Here is an 18,900-nt window from a genome sequence, read left to right as displayed (position 1 = left end):
TGCTATGTAGATAGAGCAGATTGGGAAATATTGAAGAGGTTACTGACCTGAGCGAGCCGAAGAGTCTACGTGTCGAGTATATAGACGCCAAAGCGATATGCCTACTGCGTCGACTGGCCTGCGGCGGCTCTGGATGCTACTCTTTCCGATGGCTAGACCTTAACGTAACCCCGGCGAGTAAACGTAGCGACCTTGGCCATCATCTTAGAGCTATCTCACCTCTTAGTAGCCTCTACTCTCCTATTATCAAGGGGGTATAAAGGAACGCGTCATAGTATGTGACGGACTAGGCCAGATGGAGCAAATGGGTAGACGCATAGAAGTGTATTTTGTGATGAGGAGGAAAGGAAAGAAGTAACTAAGAGATGTCTGATGGTAAGTTTATGATCGGTGTCATCGGAGCCGCGGCGGCGTCACGGCGCTGCCCTTAGGGGATTACCCGCCCGTAACAGTGTGTTATTTCTATTTTAACGAGGAAGATTATGGCTGTATACGGAGTAGGAGTTTCGGCTATACTAAGGATTTCTCTCTGATCGGATCGGAATAACTTATTCCGGTGGCTTATTCAGCTGTTTGTTTCGACAATTTGGAGGAATCAGAAAGCTGCGCCCGTGGGTAGCGTCACACATGTTCCATGGCAACCAAAAATGACGCCAACAGACACGCTTGCCCGTCTCCATTGTCCGCCATTTCCCCTCACACGCGCACGGGCACAAAGAAAGACGGGACAAGAAAGGAGACAGACCAAGGACGGGGAAGGATTTGTTAGCCATCTTCATATAAAATCTCCAATCTTCTTTTTTTCCCACGAGAATTCGGCCACGACGACGACTGCGACGATACTCAGTGTACTCTCCGACGTCAATCAGACATAAGGTACTAATATAGTACTAGTATCAATCATTCTTCACGGACGGCCAGACAACACCCATACTCGTGCCCTCCCTGCCCGACAACACCAATTGCTCCGGCTACCATCTGCAGCGACATATCCGACTCGCTAGTCATGTCTTCGGACTCAGAGTCCGAGACCAGGCGGCCCAACGGCGTCACCCCCATCGCCGGGACGCCGCCCCTTGAGCCCTCGACACCCCCAGATGCGTCGCAGGTGACGCTACCCTCGACAGAGGCACCGCCGTCACCGACCATCATCGAAGCCAGCCAATCCTTCCAATCCGACATCATCGATGGCAGCAGCGCCGTCGCCGCGGCAGAGGCAGCAGCAGCAGCCACCACCGTCATCCCCTCATCTCTCACCCCGCCGCCGTCGACACAGGTGCAGCAGCAGCAGTCGCACCAGAATGGCACCACCGTCCACGACGCCCGTCTGTGTCGCCTGTCGCCGTCGCAGGAGTCGAGCTTCGTCTCGCCGCCAGCCACGGTGCACAACAACGTGCGGGACCGTGACCTGCTGTCTGAGTACAGCCCCCCCTCCGCGGCACAGATGCGCGAGGCTTCGGCGGACCAGTTGCGTGCCATGCTCACCAAGTGCATCGACGAGAACAAGAGGCTCAAGATGGAGACGGCACACCATCGGCTGCAGTACAACCTGCTGAACCTGCAGGCGACCGAGGACGCGAAGCGGTCCGAGGTCGAGCTCGAGATGCTGCGCAAGGAGATCGATGCCCTGCGCGACGCCGAGCACACCCGCCAGGCCAGGCACGAGCTCAGCAGCTTCGACGAGGCCATGCAGACAAAGTACCTCGACGCCAAGGCCGACTGCGAGGAGGCCCTCTCTGTCATCGACGGGCTCGAGCGCCGTCTCAAGAACGCCAAGCGCATCATCCAGGACAAGGACGGCGAGGTCGTCCTCCTCATCGACGAGAGGGCCCGCCTGCTCAACCGCATCCGAGAGAACAGGGAGCACACTAACAAGCTTCGCAGCCCCGGCGGCATCTTCCACGCCGCCTCGAGGAACAGCCAGACACAGCACCAGCACCAGCACCAGCACCAGCACGAACCTACGCCCTCCTCTCACAAGCACCAGGCTGAGGCCCAGCCCCGCTCCCTCGCCGAGAACGAGAGCGGCCACGGCCTGTCCACCCTCATCGAGGCCCTGAGCCAGGACAACAACAGCGAACCGTCCACGCCCGTCGCTTCGTCATCGGCGACCCGGTTCAACCCCCGATCATCCGCCGCCACAGCGGGCCGACGTGCTGCGAGCGCCAAGCGCCACACCCGCAACGCCCAGTCGATGTCGTCCCTCCCTACGACGCCTATATCCCAGCCCCGCGGGCCCCACGCCCTCCTCCTACCCTCCGCCGACCTGGTCCCCCAGACGGAGCCGCCGCAGTGGCATGACCAGAGGCAGGAACGGCGCGGCGCAAAGCGTCGCGGCAGCCGCGAAAGCACAATCTCGGCCGAGGCCGGAGACAGCGAAGGGTCATCAGCCAAGCTGGCAACCAGCCGGCACCGCCACCAGGACCAGGATACGGACGTGTTTGATAGCCAGGCCAGTCGGGCCGCCACAGAGCTCCTGCGCCGCCAGAGGAGTCTTGACATGAAGGAGGCTGCCGACCGTCACGACGGAAGACTCCTTTCCGACCTACGCAGCGACGTCGATAAGCGCCGGGGCGCGGATGATGATGGTCAGGGAAGTCCGCTGAAAAAGTCGAGGGTGGGTGGTGGGACGCTCGAGCAGAGGCGGCTGGGTCTAGGAATACAACACGGCCAATGACGTGTGGTTATATGACCTATTCCTCATTATCCTTTTGGGCTGGAGGCTGCGCCCTTTTTTATGTCTTTCTATGTAGCATGCAAGGATGGATCTGGTTAACAACCGACGATTACCACATCAAGGAAAGGGAAGGGATATGGCTTAGAGTCTTGGCCATGTTGTATAGATGAACGAATCTAACGGCATCAATCTGCTACGCTCACTGGTTCGAATTGTGTTGCTGTGTGTGTATGTAGGTGGGTTGCGGGTCGTGCCGGTCGGGCGAGGCCGGTGAGAGATATGAACGGTTTCGATTGGTTTCGGACCTGTACGGCGAGGTTGAAAAGATAGGAAGGGGTGTGTTTCTACAGCGCACTTTTACCCAATACTGACTGAGCCAGCAAGCAGTTTCAACCAGTTCTTCGTACTGCAATCAAGTATGTCTCTGTAGAGAAGACCATGGCCATGACGGTAAGGTACGGCGTAGTACGAAGCACCGAGTACGAGTACGAGCAATACGATCACTTTTGCCGTCTTCAACCCCGGAAATGGGGTTTTACACCGGCGGGTGATTGCTTAGCCGGAAGTACCCACCACATGTGGAAACTGGGGTAGCTCCACGGCCAGCTAATACATGACCGACCTCCAACCTGGCCGTTTAACAAGAACCATGATCGATTGTCGCATTTCTGTATTTCTTTTCATTTTATCTCTTCTTCCTTCTTCATCGTCTATGCAACGGGAACATAGGAAAGGGGAGAGAAGAAAGAGGAAGAGTCATGATGCTTCCCCGAGGAATAAAATCAGTGCTGACCAAAACGGCATCAGACGTCGTCGTCCTCTCGTCAATCCGCACCCCCATCTGCCGCGCATACAAGGGCCAGCTCAAGGACGCCTACCCGGAAGAGCTTCTGTCGGTGGTCTTGCGGGCGACTCTGTCCGACGCGAGAGCCATGGGGCTGCGGGACGCGGGGGTGATTGACGACGTGGCAGTGGGCGTGGTGCTGTCGGAGCTGGGCGGGTCCAAGGCGGCGCGCATGGCCCTCAACCACGTCGGGTACCCCAACTCCACATCCCTTTACACGGTCAACCGAGCGTGCTCGTCGTCCCTGCAGGCCATCGCCCTGATCGCGGCCCAGATCCGCACCGGGGTCATATCGGCGGGGATAGGCGCGGGCATGGAGAGCATGACGCGCAACTACGGCAGCCGCGCCGTGCCGCAGGACGTGTGGCCGGCGCTGCGCGAGTCGCCAAACCGGCACGCACGGGACTGCGTGATGCCCATGGGCCTGACTTCGGAGAATATCGCGGCGCGGTACAGCGTGTCGCGGGCCGACCAGGACGCCTTCGCCGCTGAGTCGCACCGCCGGGCGGCACGGGCGCGCGGTTCCGGGGCCTTCGACGCCGAGATACGCCCCGTCACCACGCGCTTCCGGCCCGTCGACAGCGAGAGCGGACGCACGGGTGAGGAGGAGCGCACCGTCACCGTCACGGCCGACGACGGCATCCGCGAGGGCGCGTCGACCCAGGCCCTGGCCAGGCTACGCCCCGCCTTCCTCCCCGAGGACCAGGGCGGCACCTCCACGGCCGGCAACTCGAGCCAGGTATCGGACGGCGCGGCGGCCACGCTCCTCATGCGCCGCGGTACGGCCGCCCAGCTCGGCCTGGACGGCCACATCATCGGCCGCTTCGTCTCGGCCCTCAGCGTGGGCTGCGACCCGGACGAGATGGGCGTGGGGCCCGCCGTCGCCATCCCCCGCCTGCTCGGGCAGCACGGCCTAGACCTCTCGGATATCCACCGCTGGGAGATCAACGAGGCCTTTGCCAGCCAGGCCATCTACTGCGTGCGCCGGCTGGGGCTGCAGTCCGCCTGGGAGCGGGGGAGGGTCAACCCGGATGGGGGCGCCATCGCGCTCGGCCACCCGCTCGGTGCGACGGGTGCGAGGATGACGAGCACGCTGCTGCATGGCCTGGCTCGCGATGGTGGTGGTGAGCTGGGTGTTGTCAGTATGTGTGTTGGGACCGGGATGGGCATGGCAGGTCTGTTTGCGAGGGAGTAGTAGAGGAATGATTGATTCAAAGGGAATTATATTCTTGTACCATGCTCACGGCCTATGCTCCTAGTCTTGCGAAACCGACACTTATAAAAGTAGAAGCTATTTGTACCTTTGAAGGCGGCAGGTTCGCCCTCGCCGCCGGCCCTCTTGAATCCTGAAATCCGCCCTGTCGCCCGGTCTCTGACCACCCCGCCGCTGCAGAAAAACCCCCTACGCCGGGGGCCCAGCGCGATCAGCGCCTTTCCGACGCGGTTGTAGTCCCCCAAGAAGGTGTGTGCGCGGACGTCAGGCCCGGTGACGAGCCCATGGCCTAGCGTGACGCCCCACATGGCCGTCGACGCTGAGCCGATGCGGATCGCGTGAGCGGATGCATTCGTATCTCTCTGCAGCAGGACCGAGTAGACCGGTCCGGTGTACATTACGGGGTGGGCGTCGTCCCGGGTCGCAGGGAAGGCGAACGTCTTTCCCCCGTCTGCGGAGATGGGATGCCACGGCGTCACCAATATACACCTACTCTCATTTCGCCCGCCGATACGACAGATTATCTGGCCCGACACGTGTGTCTTGACGACAGCGGCCACCTTGCGCGGACCCACGGGCGTGCGGACCTTTGTGCCCCTCCGCAGCTTCCTCACGGCCACCGACTGGCCCGATGCGAGCTCTACAGGCGTCGACCCGGCAAAACAAGGGCCGTCAGCTCGGCTGTAGCGCGACATGGATATTACTCGGCGGTGCGTCGGCGGCGACGAGGACGAATCCAGCGCATATGATGTCGAGGATAGTCTCGCCTTGCGTGGCTGCGTCGTCGGGCTCGGCTCCGAGACTGGCAGGTTATCGAACGCTGAGTTGAGGCGGTCGCGGCACGTGACGAACAGGGGACTGGCGGCGCCGTACTGAAGTGGCCCCAGATACTTGAATGAATTGCACTGCTGCAGTCCGTTGGCGCCCAGGAAGGCAGGCAGGCAGTGCCTTCCCCATGTAGCCATGTATTCGTCGCTTCCTAGGGCGAGGAATACTTGTCCCTGAGGCTCCTCGCCGACAAGGTCCTTGAGCAGCGATATGTTGGAGGGGTTGTCGTGGGGTTTGTTCGCTGGGGGCGAGGCGACGAGTTTCTTGAGTTCGTCCTGGAAACCACATAACTTCCTCTTACCGAAGAGCACATGGACCCCGGAGCCCGGGACGGCGAGGATGTACGATAGGCATTGGCAGATGCGCGGCCGGAACTCGTGGCATGCCACGTAGGCATCTGGAAGATTTATTCCTGCCCGACTTGGGTCGCAGCGGGACTGCAATGAGCACGCAGTGGTCAGTTTGGGACCCTGCGGCTCATCAACGTGGATGCACGTAAGGATCCCCACGACTGTCAGCTTCTCGTCCTTGATATCGGAGGGAGCACCGCTGATGCTGAGGAACATGCCACGCGACTGGCCGTACTGGAGATTCCGCAGGTTTATCCTCAACTCGCTCTGCATGCCGTAGCTGGGAGCTGTTACCCGCGCCACGATCCCTCCGGTCATTTCTTCGAACTTCAGGGGTGGCATGTCCTCGGGAGGCAGCGAAGGATCTCTAGCAAAGGTAGACTGCACGTTGGCCACGGCACGGATGAAGACGGTTCCGACCATTCCCGCATCTGGTGTGAAGGCATATATCCCACCACAGAGCTCGGCTATCGACTCGAGAAGGCATGAGTCGCAATCGTAGTCGAAGGTAAAGGTGAACATCGTGGATGGTGGGCACGGCATGTCCTGCAGTTTGGGGATGACGCCTTGAGGGACGTTCCTGCATGACGTTAACGGACAGAAAGGGAAGAATGATTGATCAAGAGTACCCACATGTGGTTGGTTATACCGTCGGTTAGAACGACAACGGATGTGACACTCGGACTGTAAAGCTCGGGCTGCCTCATCCTGATGCCATCGAGGATGCCGCGCCACAGGTCAGTACACCCCTCGACGCTGACGTCCCTGATCCTCGCACGAGCAGCGTCCTTGTTTTCCTCCGTCATGACGGTGAGATCCTGTACGGCCTTGGATTCCGTGCTTGACACGACCACACCCAATCTGTCCTTCTCGTCGAGGATCTCGATGATGGCCATGGCGGCGTGCTTGACAAGGTCTAGTACCGACAGTCCCGTTCTCTCGGCCTTTGCACCCTGTTGATTCCGACACGCCGGTACTACTCTCTGTCAACATGATCAGCATCTTTTCCTGCGGAGAACCGGTTGAACCCGGAGGGAAGACCTACCACTGTCTATCCAAAAGAAAGTATCTGGTCTCTGCTGTCAGGGTCGTTATGGGGGCCAGGTACTCTGTGAGAGATGGCAGCCTTTTGTAGAGGTGGCCGCACCCTTCGATTAAGTACTATCGTGACATGTTGTTCAATTGGCGGTAGCCTGACTTTTGCTTTCAAAAATAGCCCCCCCTGCTTGGCCAGGAGCGAGGCCCATGTTGGGGCTGACTTGGGAGGGACACGCGGCCCCCGCCTCTGAAGGCGAGGGTCGGATACGATGAATACGATGAATGATCGCGGCAGCTTGGCAAACTGCCATGGCGGTCGGGTACTTTCAGTTCTGGCACACGATACTATCCGTCGGGCAGCATGTCAGAAAAAGCCTTGCGGCTATGATACGGGTTGGCGGGGTAGGCTGCCATAATCAAGGCATCACATGATTGTTGATTCGGGCGTGAGTACTGTGTCCGTGATTTTGTCAGGCCCGTGCGGCTTTCTCCAAGGCAGACAGACAGACACCAGCTTTGGATGCGTCTGGTCTCTGTCATTGTCATGGGGTAATATGGGAACGCTTCCCCTCTTCCGCCACATTAATAGTCTGATAAGCCTCGATAGTACTGTGGACGTATTGTATGACGGTTCCGGGCACATGACGAGGCTGAAACTCATCCATGACACTGGATTTGTGGATGATTCACAGCTCGCTTCCTACTTTCCGTTGCTGTGCCTAGTCGTATCGTGGCGTGACGCAGCTTTGCCGATCGCACCCATACATCGAGCCTCGCCCTTCAGGATCCAGAACGCCTTGGACAGTCCCTCGTCTGATTCATCGCTCGACCTTTGTACGGGCTCAGACTATTTTCCCTCGTCTAGCCACCGGCTCGGCCGCTCTGCAAACAACAAAAGGCCGGGCTCAACCCGTCCGCTGATACCTACCCGGTACCTAGAACCTTGTGCTTCCTGCTTGCGACAGCACGCGATGACCCGTAGACGTGAATACAGTGGTCTTAGCCTACTGGTATGTCCTGGATCGACGGGTATGTGTCTGATTGCTTAATGAAGAGCAAGGGAGGAAATCTATCTATGAGGAAATCTAGAGTTGTGAGTGTGGCAGCAGCTCCTAACTGCTTAGTCATGTCCAATATCGGGTGCCACAACCTATACTCGGCACCAATTCTCAAGGTAATCGTCGCTGTCATGATTGCTGATGCCATCCATAACGTCTAGTTGCCGATATTTCCGTGAAGAGATGCCTCCTGTTCTGCAGGGTGATGTCAGGATGCATAGGGAAGAGGCGTAGGCCAACTTTCACAAGCTCGCGATTCCAAACAGATGGTACATCTGTACTCGTAGCTACATACAGTATTCTGACCACCCGAGACTTACACATGGAGGTAATCGAATGCAGGCAATGACTGCACGCATGTAGCTGGGAATACTGATACATGAAATGTGAAAAGGTTCAATATCAGTGTGACACACGTTAAAGGGTCCTCTGTCCCTGTGACGCTCAATACAATGTCCTGATGGGCTCCGAGTAGGTGCACTTACACCACCCCGTACCAGATACTGCTAGATACCTGGGGAATCCCGCCCGATAACAAGAACTGTTCACAGACATGCCGCAGTCGATATATAGAAATACAATCACCTCTGGAGTTGTCGTACATGAATCCCTACGCATACGCAAAACGAATCTCGCAGAGAGTCAACTCACAACAATGTCCAGGCAGCAATAAAAGGGAGGGTGGGCGCCAAGAGGCCACCCATGCAAGCTAAGGCGCCCCATGCGAAGAAGATGACGGTGCAGTCCTCGTAGATGATGGTTGGGGGGAGCTTCTCCTCTCTCCTCTCCCCTCTTTTCATCTTCGGGCTGATACGGACGGAGAAGATGGTGAACGCGTATACTTTTTTTTCTCTCCTTCTGCACGTACGGAGACTTTGGAGTTGGGAGAGCGCGGGGAAGCGGGGGAGAGATTTACTCCGTAATATTGACATGTCAGCTTGTTGCCCATTGTTGGTTCTGGTCACCCAAATTTTGGTATTATAACTTGAATGTATTATGCGTCAACGCCCTCCAAGGTGATATGCCTGATTTGAAACGAATCTAGCAAGGGTCAAGTTCACCTGGATAGATGAGGGGTAACATCAGAGCGAGCACGAGCTGTGGGGTATCTGAGACGGCAGAAGGGAATAGGCATGCATGTATCATTACTTACCTGGGATGTACTCGTTACTCGTACACGTAATCATCAAGAGCATGAGCGTAACTCGTCCTACACATAATGGATATGGAGGGTACATGATATGGCGCCGTGGTAGAACCAACGGATCTCGAGCAGCCGACAAATGAAGTCCGTTCATCAGCAACAGGCTCTGACCTATCTCTCTATCGAACCCTCCACCCTCTCTCTCTCTCTTCCCTCCTTCTTTTTCTTCTGCTTCCCATGTCTCGCTGTGACTGCTGTAAGGCGCGACGAGGTGAGACGGAGTGATGTATGCTCTCCGGTCGCGACACAGGACCACGTTTCTCTCTCTGCTCGTGCCAGATTACCCACTTCTGTAGTCTATCATCGTTAACCTTTTTTTACGGTTAATCTCGTCGGCGCGCGCTTACCGCAATCAGACCGGCTACTTCTACGCGACAGAGTGATCGTCGGACGAGAGGAGATAGAGGCCTTGGCTCTTGGCAGACCAAAGAGGAACCTATTAGGATCTTCCTCCGTATTCCATTCCCTACCGACTCCCCTCCCCACCCCCCCTGGCCCTCCCAGCTTCCCCAATCAATGTCTGTTGCCATCCTCCACAATGACCGCCTAGTACAAGTACGGAGTAGATGCATGAGTTGAATCGTTACTCCGTCCAATGCAATATTAATACCACATGTTCGCAGTAAGTCATCATACAGAGAGAGTCGGTGTTACCCCTCCTTGCTACCGACTCGACCTTGACCACGCACAAGTACTCGTACCAGTACAGGCTACGCCGTATGCCTCCTCTACTCTAGATCTTCTCACGTCCAGACTAGAGAGAGTGAGAAGTTGTTTCGATTCGTCGGGGAGAGGTGAGGAATACCAAGCGGGCAAATCATTCCTCTCGTAGACGGACTCGCGTCCGTTGGTAGACCAGTACGATGACAAGGTACTATCTTATCACTATATAAGATACACTCTGTACCCTCCCCTGGCTCTCCGTCCAGATGGACCGAGCGAAGTGCTCCCAAGACTCGGCTCGGCCGCCATCACAAAACTGATGCCTGCTGGCAAGCATTGAAGGCCAAGGAAACGCGGCACCGACGACTTGATCAACCTTTCCGTCTCCTTTCTATCCCGTCAACGGTCAACGGCAGAAGCCAATTGACCTCTCTCTCGTCTCTCGATTGGCACAATGCCTGTCGGGCACAGCCACCGTTTCCCCACGACGCCAAGTTTTGCGGCCGTCGTCGTCCGTCTTCCGTCCGCTCGATGATGAAAGCCGTGCCCACAGTTCTTCGCCGTGGGGCGAGAATGAAAATACAGGATCTTGTATCATTTTCTTTCTATCCGGCGTACGCGCGGCGCGACATGGTTCCAGATCTGGCAGAGACCTAACAGAGACATTTCACCGCCGCACAAGAAAGGATCAACATTTCCCTTCCCCGTCGAGTGATTACCCACAGAATTGCTCATACAAGTGGGGACGAAGGAAAAAAAGGCTCTCAGATCAAACCGGTAAGGCTCAATTAAGCTTGAATCCAAGGTTGAGACAAAAATTATGGGCGATGCAACGAAGCAGCACATGGCATAGCGGAACAGGCAAAACATGTACGCTGGCTCTGTCATCCGTGGCACGTGGATTTCGGGAATGACTCTAGAGAAGAAACGAAGAAGGGAGAAGGGGATATCTAAGAGCGGATCACCAAGGGACCAGGGACAGGACACATCCGTTCTTGCTGTCGGTACGCGGAAACGGCATTGATAACCAGCGCCGCGACTGTAAGCCGGAAGGGCGCCGCAGAATGTTCTCCTCGGGCCTCTCCCCCACAACGACATGTTATGCCGACAACACGCCTGCGCCAAGTGCCTCTTACTTCAACTTCGGCACTCATCGGCCTACTTGCCTACCTTTTACATATTTCAGACTTACTTGTAGTGGATAGGTGGCGGCTGTTGGTCGTAAAACGTATTACCTGCAACCACATACGTCATTGGCGTAGGCCAAGAAGAGAGACTAGAGCATTTCCCGCATCACGAGATGGTTCCGGTTGGACTAGTTGGCTACCATGTCCGATGCCAAGGCTGAGAGAGAGCCAGGGAGGGTGGGCCGGTGTATTTCCTCCTCCACCTTGGGACTCGATCATTGTTACTGCTGGCCGGTGGATGACCCAGTAAAGAGAGTCGGTGCCCATGGGGGAAGAAAGGTCCATGTCAATGAACAAGGGAAGGGGGAGGGGGGGGGGGATACGAGCGGGGAAAAGGATGGATTATGGTGTCCCCATGCTTACCAGGGTCGGACTCATGGCCCACTTTGCTTTTCCCGTCATGGAGGTCAGTCTTACCAGCGAGGGAGAGAGGTACCGCGTCGAATTGACCGTATTAGCTGAGCACCCCAATTCCCGTCGGTTCCCGAATCAAGATTTCGAGTGTCCATGTACTCGCATCGTCCTCTCACAATACATCGACCTGGACTCTGGACGTGTGAGTAGAGGGAAGAAAGGCCAGTGTAGGACGAAGGGGGAAGAAGGAATCGAGAGAGGAACCACGGGAAAGGGCCATCAGCCTTTGGGATGTACGGTGAAGTTCTACACCCGAGGCTTGGCTAGGAGCACCTGTATCTGAAGGGGATGAGCTTTCAATCAGAAGTACTCACGACTATACATGCTGAGAGGGTCACAGATACGAGCACTCATACCACCAACACAACACGTCTTAGTGGGGAGGGCGCCGTATAGGAGGCCGACGGGATAACGGCAGACATGCTCTCCGCCATCCCCCGGACGCCAATACCCATGCAGTTGGCCGGCACCCCTGACGTGTTTCCTGCTCGTTCTTTACCTGCGAATGCATCCCGTCCGAGTATGACTACTACCGAGTATTACGGGGTACAATACTACAAGTTGCTCTCTGCACCGAGGAACTTGAAGGGCAACCAAGTACTGGTACATGGGGCTGGTATCATTACTTGCCGTGACCCTCCTCCTGCCTTCCCCACACGCTCCCATGCTCTCCCCCCGTCCTCTTCTTCTCGGATTACCGCTTTCTGCTAGCCGGGAAGAAGCTCGATGCATCGTTTCCTGTTGTCTGATTCCTCCTGTGGAACTACGTAATGTCGCCCAGATGTAAGGCTTGAACGGATCGTTTTCCGTCTTAAAGAACGGCTCTCCCCCCACACGCGTACACCCGCGTCAGTCTCATCTCATCTCCCCCTTCATCTTCTTCTACATACCCCGTCACTTTTTGAGATACGCGCCACACACAGCATAGTATCCTCTCGCTAACAAAACCGTCTCGACGATTGCTGGTATCCCACGCCGGGTCTGAGTCTGACCATCATGTTTGGGATTCCCAAATACTATGGCTGGAGGGGCAGGTCCCTGAACCTGGCCATCAGCTCCCTAGGCAGTCTCGATTTCTTGTAAGGCGCCCTCTCTCTCTTGGCCTCTTGGCTGCGTCGAAGACTTGCGTTTTGAGACCAGATTCCTGACAATCTTGTGCGGAACCGAACAGTCTCTTCGGTTATGATCAGGGCATCACTGGCGGCTTCTTGGATCTGCCGTCCTTCACCAAATATTTCCCTAGCATCAACCCAGATGAGGAAGGCATCGACAGGGCCACCCAGAGCACCCGCAGCACCAACCAGGGTATCACCGTCGCTGCCTACAACCTCGGCTGCTTCACCGGCGCTGTCCTCTGCATCTTCATCGGTAACCCTCTCGGACGTCGCCGCACCATCATGGTTGGCTGTGCTACCATGATCACCGGCGCCATCCTTCAGGCCACGGCCTACGACCTGCCTCACTTCATCGTCGGACGAATCGTCACCGGTATCGGGAACGGAATCAACACCAGTACCGTCCCTACCTGGCAGTCTGAATCGGCCAAGTCTCACGACCGAGGGAAGCTGGTCATGTACGAAGGCTCTCTCATCACTGGCGGTATCTGTCTCAGTTACTGGATCAACTATGGTAATTCCTATCCTGCATCGCTCTTCCCAGCGCTCCCCGTGAGCAGTTCATCTCTGCCTGGATGCTAATCTGATCTTTCAGGATTTGCCTGGATCGGGAAGAAGGAGGTCGCCTGGCGCTTCCCTATCGCCTTCCAGATCATCTTTGCCCTTGTCATCATCGTCTCCATTTCAAATCTCCCCGAATCTCCCCGATGGCTCGTCATGCAGGGCAGGGACGAGGAGGCCCTTCAGATCCTCGAGGCCCTCAACGACAAGCCGCGCACCGACATCAATCTGCGCAAGGAGTTTGAGAACATCAAGGCCACTGTCATCGAGATGTCCAAGGGTACCTACCGCAGCCTGTTTGATATGAGCGAGTACCGCGAGTTCCATCGCGTCGTCCTTGCCTATGTCAACCAGATGTTCCAGCAAATCTCCGGTATCAACCTTATTACTTACTATGTGAGTTGCAGCCTCTCTTCAGGTCGAGAAATCAAGCTAGACACGTCGGAATCTATGTTCTGTCCTGTCCGATGAGTGGAACAGAGGAGCTGATGGGAACTCTTCAACAGGCCCCCTCGCTGTACAGGCAGATTGGTCTTACCCAGAACAACTACCCCAAGCTTCTCGCTGCCTGCAACGGTACCGAGTACTTCATGGCCTCTTTCATCCCCATCTACATCATCGAGAAGGTCGGCCGTCGCCCACTCATGCTCTTTGGTGCCGCCGGAATGTCAATCTCGATGGCTGTTCTCGCCGGTACCAATTACCGCCTGACGCACTTGGACGACTCCCAGGCTGGTATCGGGCAGGCCGTGTTCCTCTTCGTCTTCAACACATGCTTCGCCATTGGTTGGCTCGGCATGACCTGGCTGTACCCGGCTGAGATTGTTCCTCTGCGTATCCGTGCCCCGACCAATGCTCTGTCCACCAGGTATTTCTTCTCTCTCCAGTTCTACACGTATCTCTAACCATCATGGCCCCACGTGCTGATATCGCCACCTTTTAGTGCCAACTGGATCTTCAACTTCATGGTTGTCATGGTCACTCCTGTCTCTTTCGACTCCATCGGCTACAAGACTTATGTCATCTTTGCTGTCATGTAAGCCTTCGATTCTGCCGTAGGACGGTCCTCACTATTGAGCATGCTCGGCTAACACCAGCTTCTCCACAGCAACGCCTTCATGTTCCCTTGCGTCTACTTCTTCTTCCCCGAGACCCGCATGCGTTCGCTCGAAGAGATGGACATGATCTTCAAGAAGAGCCACAGCATTTTCGACGTCACGGCCATCTCCATCAGGGAGCCCCACCGATACGACAAGCACGGAAACCTCAAGCCCGAGTACCTCGAGGACAACGTACTTCGTATCGAGGACGAGAAGACTGCCGCGGCTCCCTCACCTGAGCATATCTCCGACAGCGACAGACCCACTGCTGAGATCAAGCCTTAGTCTGGGGGAGGAAAAGGAGGCGCTGGGCGTCACAGTGGACAGGGGTAGACTCCCTTTGCTAAACTCATGACTGACGCATCGCGAACTCGTTTATTTTTTTTCTCTCCTCTCGAATATTGTATTCTCGGTCACATTTTACACATTTCTTTTTTCTTGATACCCGGCCGTGCCGTTGCATTCTGACGGGAGAATAGGAGGAATTCTCGGGTATGTGCAGACGACGGAATCCCCCGTGGGGGGAAGGGGTTGTGGAGGATGATAGCCGCTCTGGTGCGGAAAAGAAAGCCTGGAAAGATGTAGATGTCTTTTGATCACATTCATCTTTTCTCACGTGGCCGGGCTCCTTGCGGGCTTCATTCAGTTGATTCGGTTTTGGTACTCGAGCTGTCGGCGGTGCATACAATCCTTCCTACGGTATGTAGAGTCCAATTCCATTGGGATTATACATGTATTGCTGCAGGTACGACGATGATGACGGCCCAGTAAAGTGAGAATGTCTGCCACTGCGAATGAGGCGATACTAGTGAAGCGGAGTCTACCATGATAGTTCTTGACAGTTGGACCTTTTCTGACCTCTGCTCCCTCGAACTTGACGTCAAGATCGACTATCAGGGTGCCCAAGTTGTTGAGCGACTCAGAGAAGGCTGCGGAGAAGGAGGAAGCCGCCTCTTTGCCTGCCAAGAATAACTCCTGTTCCACGCACCATCCACAGACGATGATGAGGCTGGTCCGAGGGTGACACCCATTGTCGCATAGCCTATGTACCGTCCCCTCTCAGCGCGGGAAATGAGGTCTGCCGGAGTGGCGCTTCCCAGGGCGACTGTAGCCGCGCGGCCAGAGCTCTGGAGACGTTGAAGTGCAAGTAAGGAGCCGTAGCCTCTTGACAGGGCCAGATAAGATCAATGTTTGCTGCCACGTAGACAGCACAGCAAATCCTGTATGCCGGCCGGCGCCGGTATGTGCAAGAGGTTTCCAATGAAGAGAGGCGTGAATCCCTGGAAAACCCACAATATATATATATTTGCCCTCTTCTTTCACTCAATGCAATGACCTGGACCTGGGGTTTCTGCTGTGCAAACTTACAAGATATATCGTGACTGTCAAGTTGACGAGAGATATCGACGCATTCGAGCCTCTTGCAATTGACGGCAGGGAAGAAAGGTATATCGCGCTGGTGGGCGGCGAGGTTAAAAGGCCGCGAAGGAGACGAGAACAATGACAGGGGCGTTCTCGTGGTTCCTGTAGCCTGTGGACTGTGTAAGGCAGAAGAGGCTCCTTCTTGTGAGAGTCCGCCAACGATGGACCGCTGCAGCTCAACGTCCACTCCGTCATGGGGGAGGGCAGGTGAGTGTATCTCTTCAGTCTTCAGGGTGCGCTCCGTCATCATCATCGTGATATCTGCTCCTGAGCCTCGAGCGCTGTCTGTATCCTTGCTAGCCCTGCTAAGCAAGCATCCCGTAATCGTAAGTCGTCGACTACGGACGTAGACGCACTCTCTTATATAGCTTACAGGGGACGATCCGATATGGCTTCTTCCCCTTATGATTTGTGAGGATACAAGAATAGGCTTGTTTGTCTGTACGCAGTATCTCTGCGCAGACATTTCCCCAACAAGGACGACGCAAGCCGTTCCGCTGTTACCTGTGCACTCCAGTTGCCGTCTCGGTTCCGATACAGGCGTCAAACCTCCACGCAGGTTTGCGCAGAGTCAGCAGTGACGAGTGAAGCTTGCTGCCGAACGTTCCCGGTGACGGACGGCTACAAGCCGAAAACGGAGGGAGGACATGGCGGGATTCAAGACCTGCAAGGCAACGCGATGTTATGATATCGTCCCTGGGGGGTGAGATATCAACCCGATAACTTGGCACCAACTATACGAAAGAAAAAAAAAAAGACATTGTTGGCGCTGAGATAGATAGCGCGCTGTTCCCACACGACACGGAGGAGAAGTACGCCAAGATACGTGCCTCTGGCATTGCCCATAATGTTGAGAGGGTCCTCAAAGTCCGCCAGGCGGATGTGGTTGGATGGCCTCGGGCCGAGGATCATATCGGGGTATTCGGTCTATTGTGAAAGTGAAAGTACTATCAATCTACTGCTGCTAATGATCAATCGCTCGAGAATACCTCACACGAGGGAAAGGTAGCAGTTCTCGCAACTGGCGACGGCAACTCGAGCAGACGCCGCAGGCCTTCAGAACTCGGAGGAACAGCTCATGCCCGGTATGCATCTCTGCCAACTGCCTACACGTGTTTGCGAAGACTGATCTTCCTCTCTGGCGGCCGGAAAGAAGATGATTGAAAGTATAGCGTGCCTCACCTTCTCTTCTCTAGGCGAGCCCGAAGATGTAGGGGCCAAGTACGAGGAGATTCTCTCACGGCCAGACAGGACCGGCGAGGTGGAGACGTTTCCGACCATGCTACACAGCTGGATGGGCGCGCGGGCGAACCTGACGGATGGCAACAATGTCAAGGATTACGAGCGAGGGTACCCATAACGTTGCCGACTTCTTTTCGAAGCATCTGTGACAAGCGACCTGTCAACTGAATACGTCATGACTCTACCCCGATGAGGGCGGGGCCGAGTGATGGGACTAGTGATGATGGTTTTAGTAGCCTGTCTACCTACGTTGACCGGGGACTCCGGGCCGTCTAGTCTGATGTGCAGCCGTGAAGGAATGTGGCTAGGCAGGATGTGATGTTGGGTACGGGACAGCTGGCGGATGGTGATCTAGGAGAAGGATAGAATGGATATCCTAGCGACGGAAGAATAAGAGATTGAATAAAAACCAGGCTTCACATGAACATCCGGCCGGCTGCAACGCGTACCTGCACGAGATGCAGCCAAACGACAGGGAACAATGTGTACGTGCAGTTCCCAACCGTGGGAAGTCAAGAGTAGGACTTCTCTCTCCCCCGAGTCCCATTCTTATCCGGGAGAATTCCGCAACACATGACCACCCTAAACGGACGATCTTTCGGAAACCGGCGCCAAAGCTCGAGCCTAGAGAATGGCGTGGGGTAACGTAGCGTACATTGAGCTTGGGAGCCAAAGCAGCCAAGGATCGATCAGCCAAGGGTGTTTTGCGGCCGAGCCATCTCAACGACATAGTCGGCTGCGTATCAAGGGATAAGGGATGAGGGATGAGGAGGGGAAGGGGGGAGGGGGGGGGAGGGTGTGGTTGCGCCACGGCATGCTATCATGCAGGGTCCAGTTTACATTATGCGTGGTAAATAGCTCCTCGTGATGCAAGTGGTCAGGAAGGCGAACTGACAAAAACAAAGGCCCTATGATGGATGGCATGGGGATATGTATCTCGAGGATTGAACCAGTTGGGATAAGCCCGCCCTCCCCGCGTTTGGGACATCGGAGCCGATGCTGAGCCCCTCCCTCCCCCCGCAGAGAAAGTCCTGACCCCAGGATATTACATATCTGTACTGTAAACCGTTTCATTGGATATTCGCCGATGGGAAAAGGCAGCGACTTTCAAATGAGGTTGTCCCTTCTTATCTATAGAGTCAAGTCGTGACCAGTCTTGGAGAGTAATGGAATCAGGAAACAACACCATGGCCAAGAAAACACACGTGAATCGCGCGCGGGACGTTGCTCTACATGCATGCTGATCGGGGAGAAGTGGTTATAAGTATACGAGTGCGTGCCTGTCTCTTCTCAACCCTTTCTCTCTCTCTCTCTCTCTCTGTCCTTCGATTATCCTCTAAACCAAATCTCGCAACTTCTTCACCTCCACAGACATTGCAACTTGCAGCCCAATCTTCAACATCAAAAGAATCAACCCTCCCCCCCCCCAAGCAACACATCCACCCGAGCCAAGACGGAAGACGGAATAATGCCTGCCTACGAATACTGCTGCCGGTGCAATGGCATGATCGTCATCAGTACGACGTGCACCACCTGTGGACACAAGCAGTGCACCAACTGTCCTTGTACTTGATCGCACCCGCTATGCCTCTCTTGATGTGATGCATCGGCGGTGCATCTCATCAATCTACCCATCCGACATATACATGTCCATCCAAGCACACACGTACACACACACAAGACATGCACTCTCACACACACATGTTCACCCACAACACATCCCGCATCGACAATTCGACTCTTCCATCATCACTCTCTATCATTCGGGGTCTCCTCTTCACAGCATCTATCGGATGTATTCACCACATGCCCATGTCTCTGCATGCCTATACACGTATCAACTTGGAAATTGGGTGAGCGGCAAGACATGGGAAAAAGAAGAAAAAAAAAACATCGGCTTCCCACTTGTATGACTTGCAGTTCATGCCCTCGTACAAGAAGCTCTGCGACTCAGCGTGTCCTTCTCTCCTCTCATCCTCTCTCC

General features: G+C 55.6%; 4 protein-coding genes across 4 annotated transcripts; 3 read left to right on the top strand and 1 right to left on the bottom strand.

Moving 5' to 3' along the window:
• Positions 1-1,006: 1,006 nt before the first annotated feature.
• GMORB2_7058 (Thiolase, C-terminal domain) lies at positions 1,007-2,677 on the top strand (the record flags this gene model as incomplete). The annotated part of the gene is made up of 1 exon (XM_035469023.1): positions 1,007-2,677. The coding sequence occupies one exon, from the start codon at positions 1,007-1,009 to the stop codon at positions 2,675-2,677; it is 1,671 nt and encodes a 556-aa protein (XP_035321403.1).
• A 761-nt stretch (positions 2,678-3,438) lies between these two features.
• GMORB2_7057 (acetyl-CoA acyltransferase 1) lies at positions 3,439-4,716 on the top strand (the record flags this gene model as incomplete). Its single annotated transcript, XM_035469022.1, has 1 exon — positions 3,439-4,716. The coding sequence occupies one exon, from the start codon at positions 3,439-3,441 to the stop codon at positions 4,714-4,716; it is 1,278 nt and encodes a 425-aa protein (XP_035321402.1).
• Positions 4,717-4,742: 26 nt separating this feature from the next.
• On the bottom strand, positions 4,743-6,865 carry GMORB2_7056 (von Willebrand factor type A domain; the record flags this gene model as incomplete). The annotated part of the gene is made up of 2 exons (XM_035469021.1): positions 4,743-6,492; positions 6,546-6,865. Coding segments are annotated over 2 exons (2,070 nt in total), but the record flags the coding sequence as incomplete, so codon positions are not given.
• A 5,607-nt stretch (positions 6,866-12,472) lies between these two features.
• Positions 12,473-14,537, top strand: GMORB2_7055 (Sugar (and other) transporter; the record flags this gene model as incomplete). Its single annotated transcript, XM_035469020.1, has 6 exons — positions 12,473-12,555; positions 12,648-13,105; positions 13,187-13,548; positions 13,659-14,020; positions 14,096-14,188; positions 14,261-14,537. The coding sequence occupies 6 exons, from the start codon at positions 12,473-12,475 to the stop codon at positions 14,535-14,537; spliced, it is 1,635 nt and encodes a 544-aa protein (XP_035321400.1).
• Between the last annotated feature and the right edge of the window lie 4,363 nt (positions 14,538-18,900).

The sequence above is a fragment of the Geosmithia morbida genome (genome assembly GCF_012550715.1).
Source record: "Geosmithia morbida isolate 1262 chromosome Unknown scaffold_7, whole genome shotgun sequence".
Taxonomy (NCBI): Eukaryota; Fungi; Ascomycota; class Sordariomycetes; order Hypocreales; family Bionectriaceae; genus Geosmithia; species Geosmithia morbida.
This window is presented reverse-complemented; position numbering and strand designations above follow the sequence as displayed.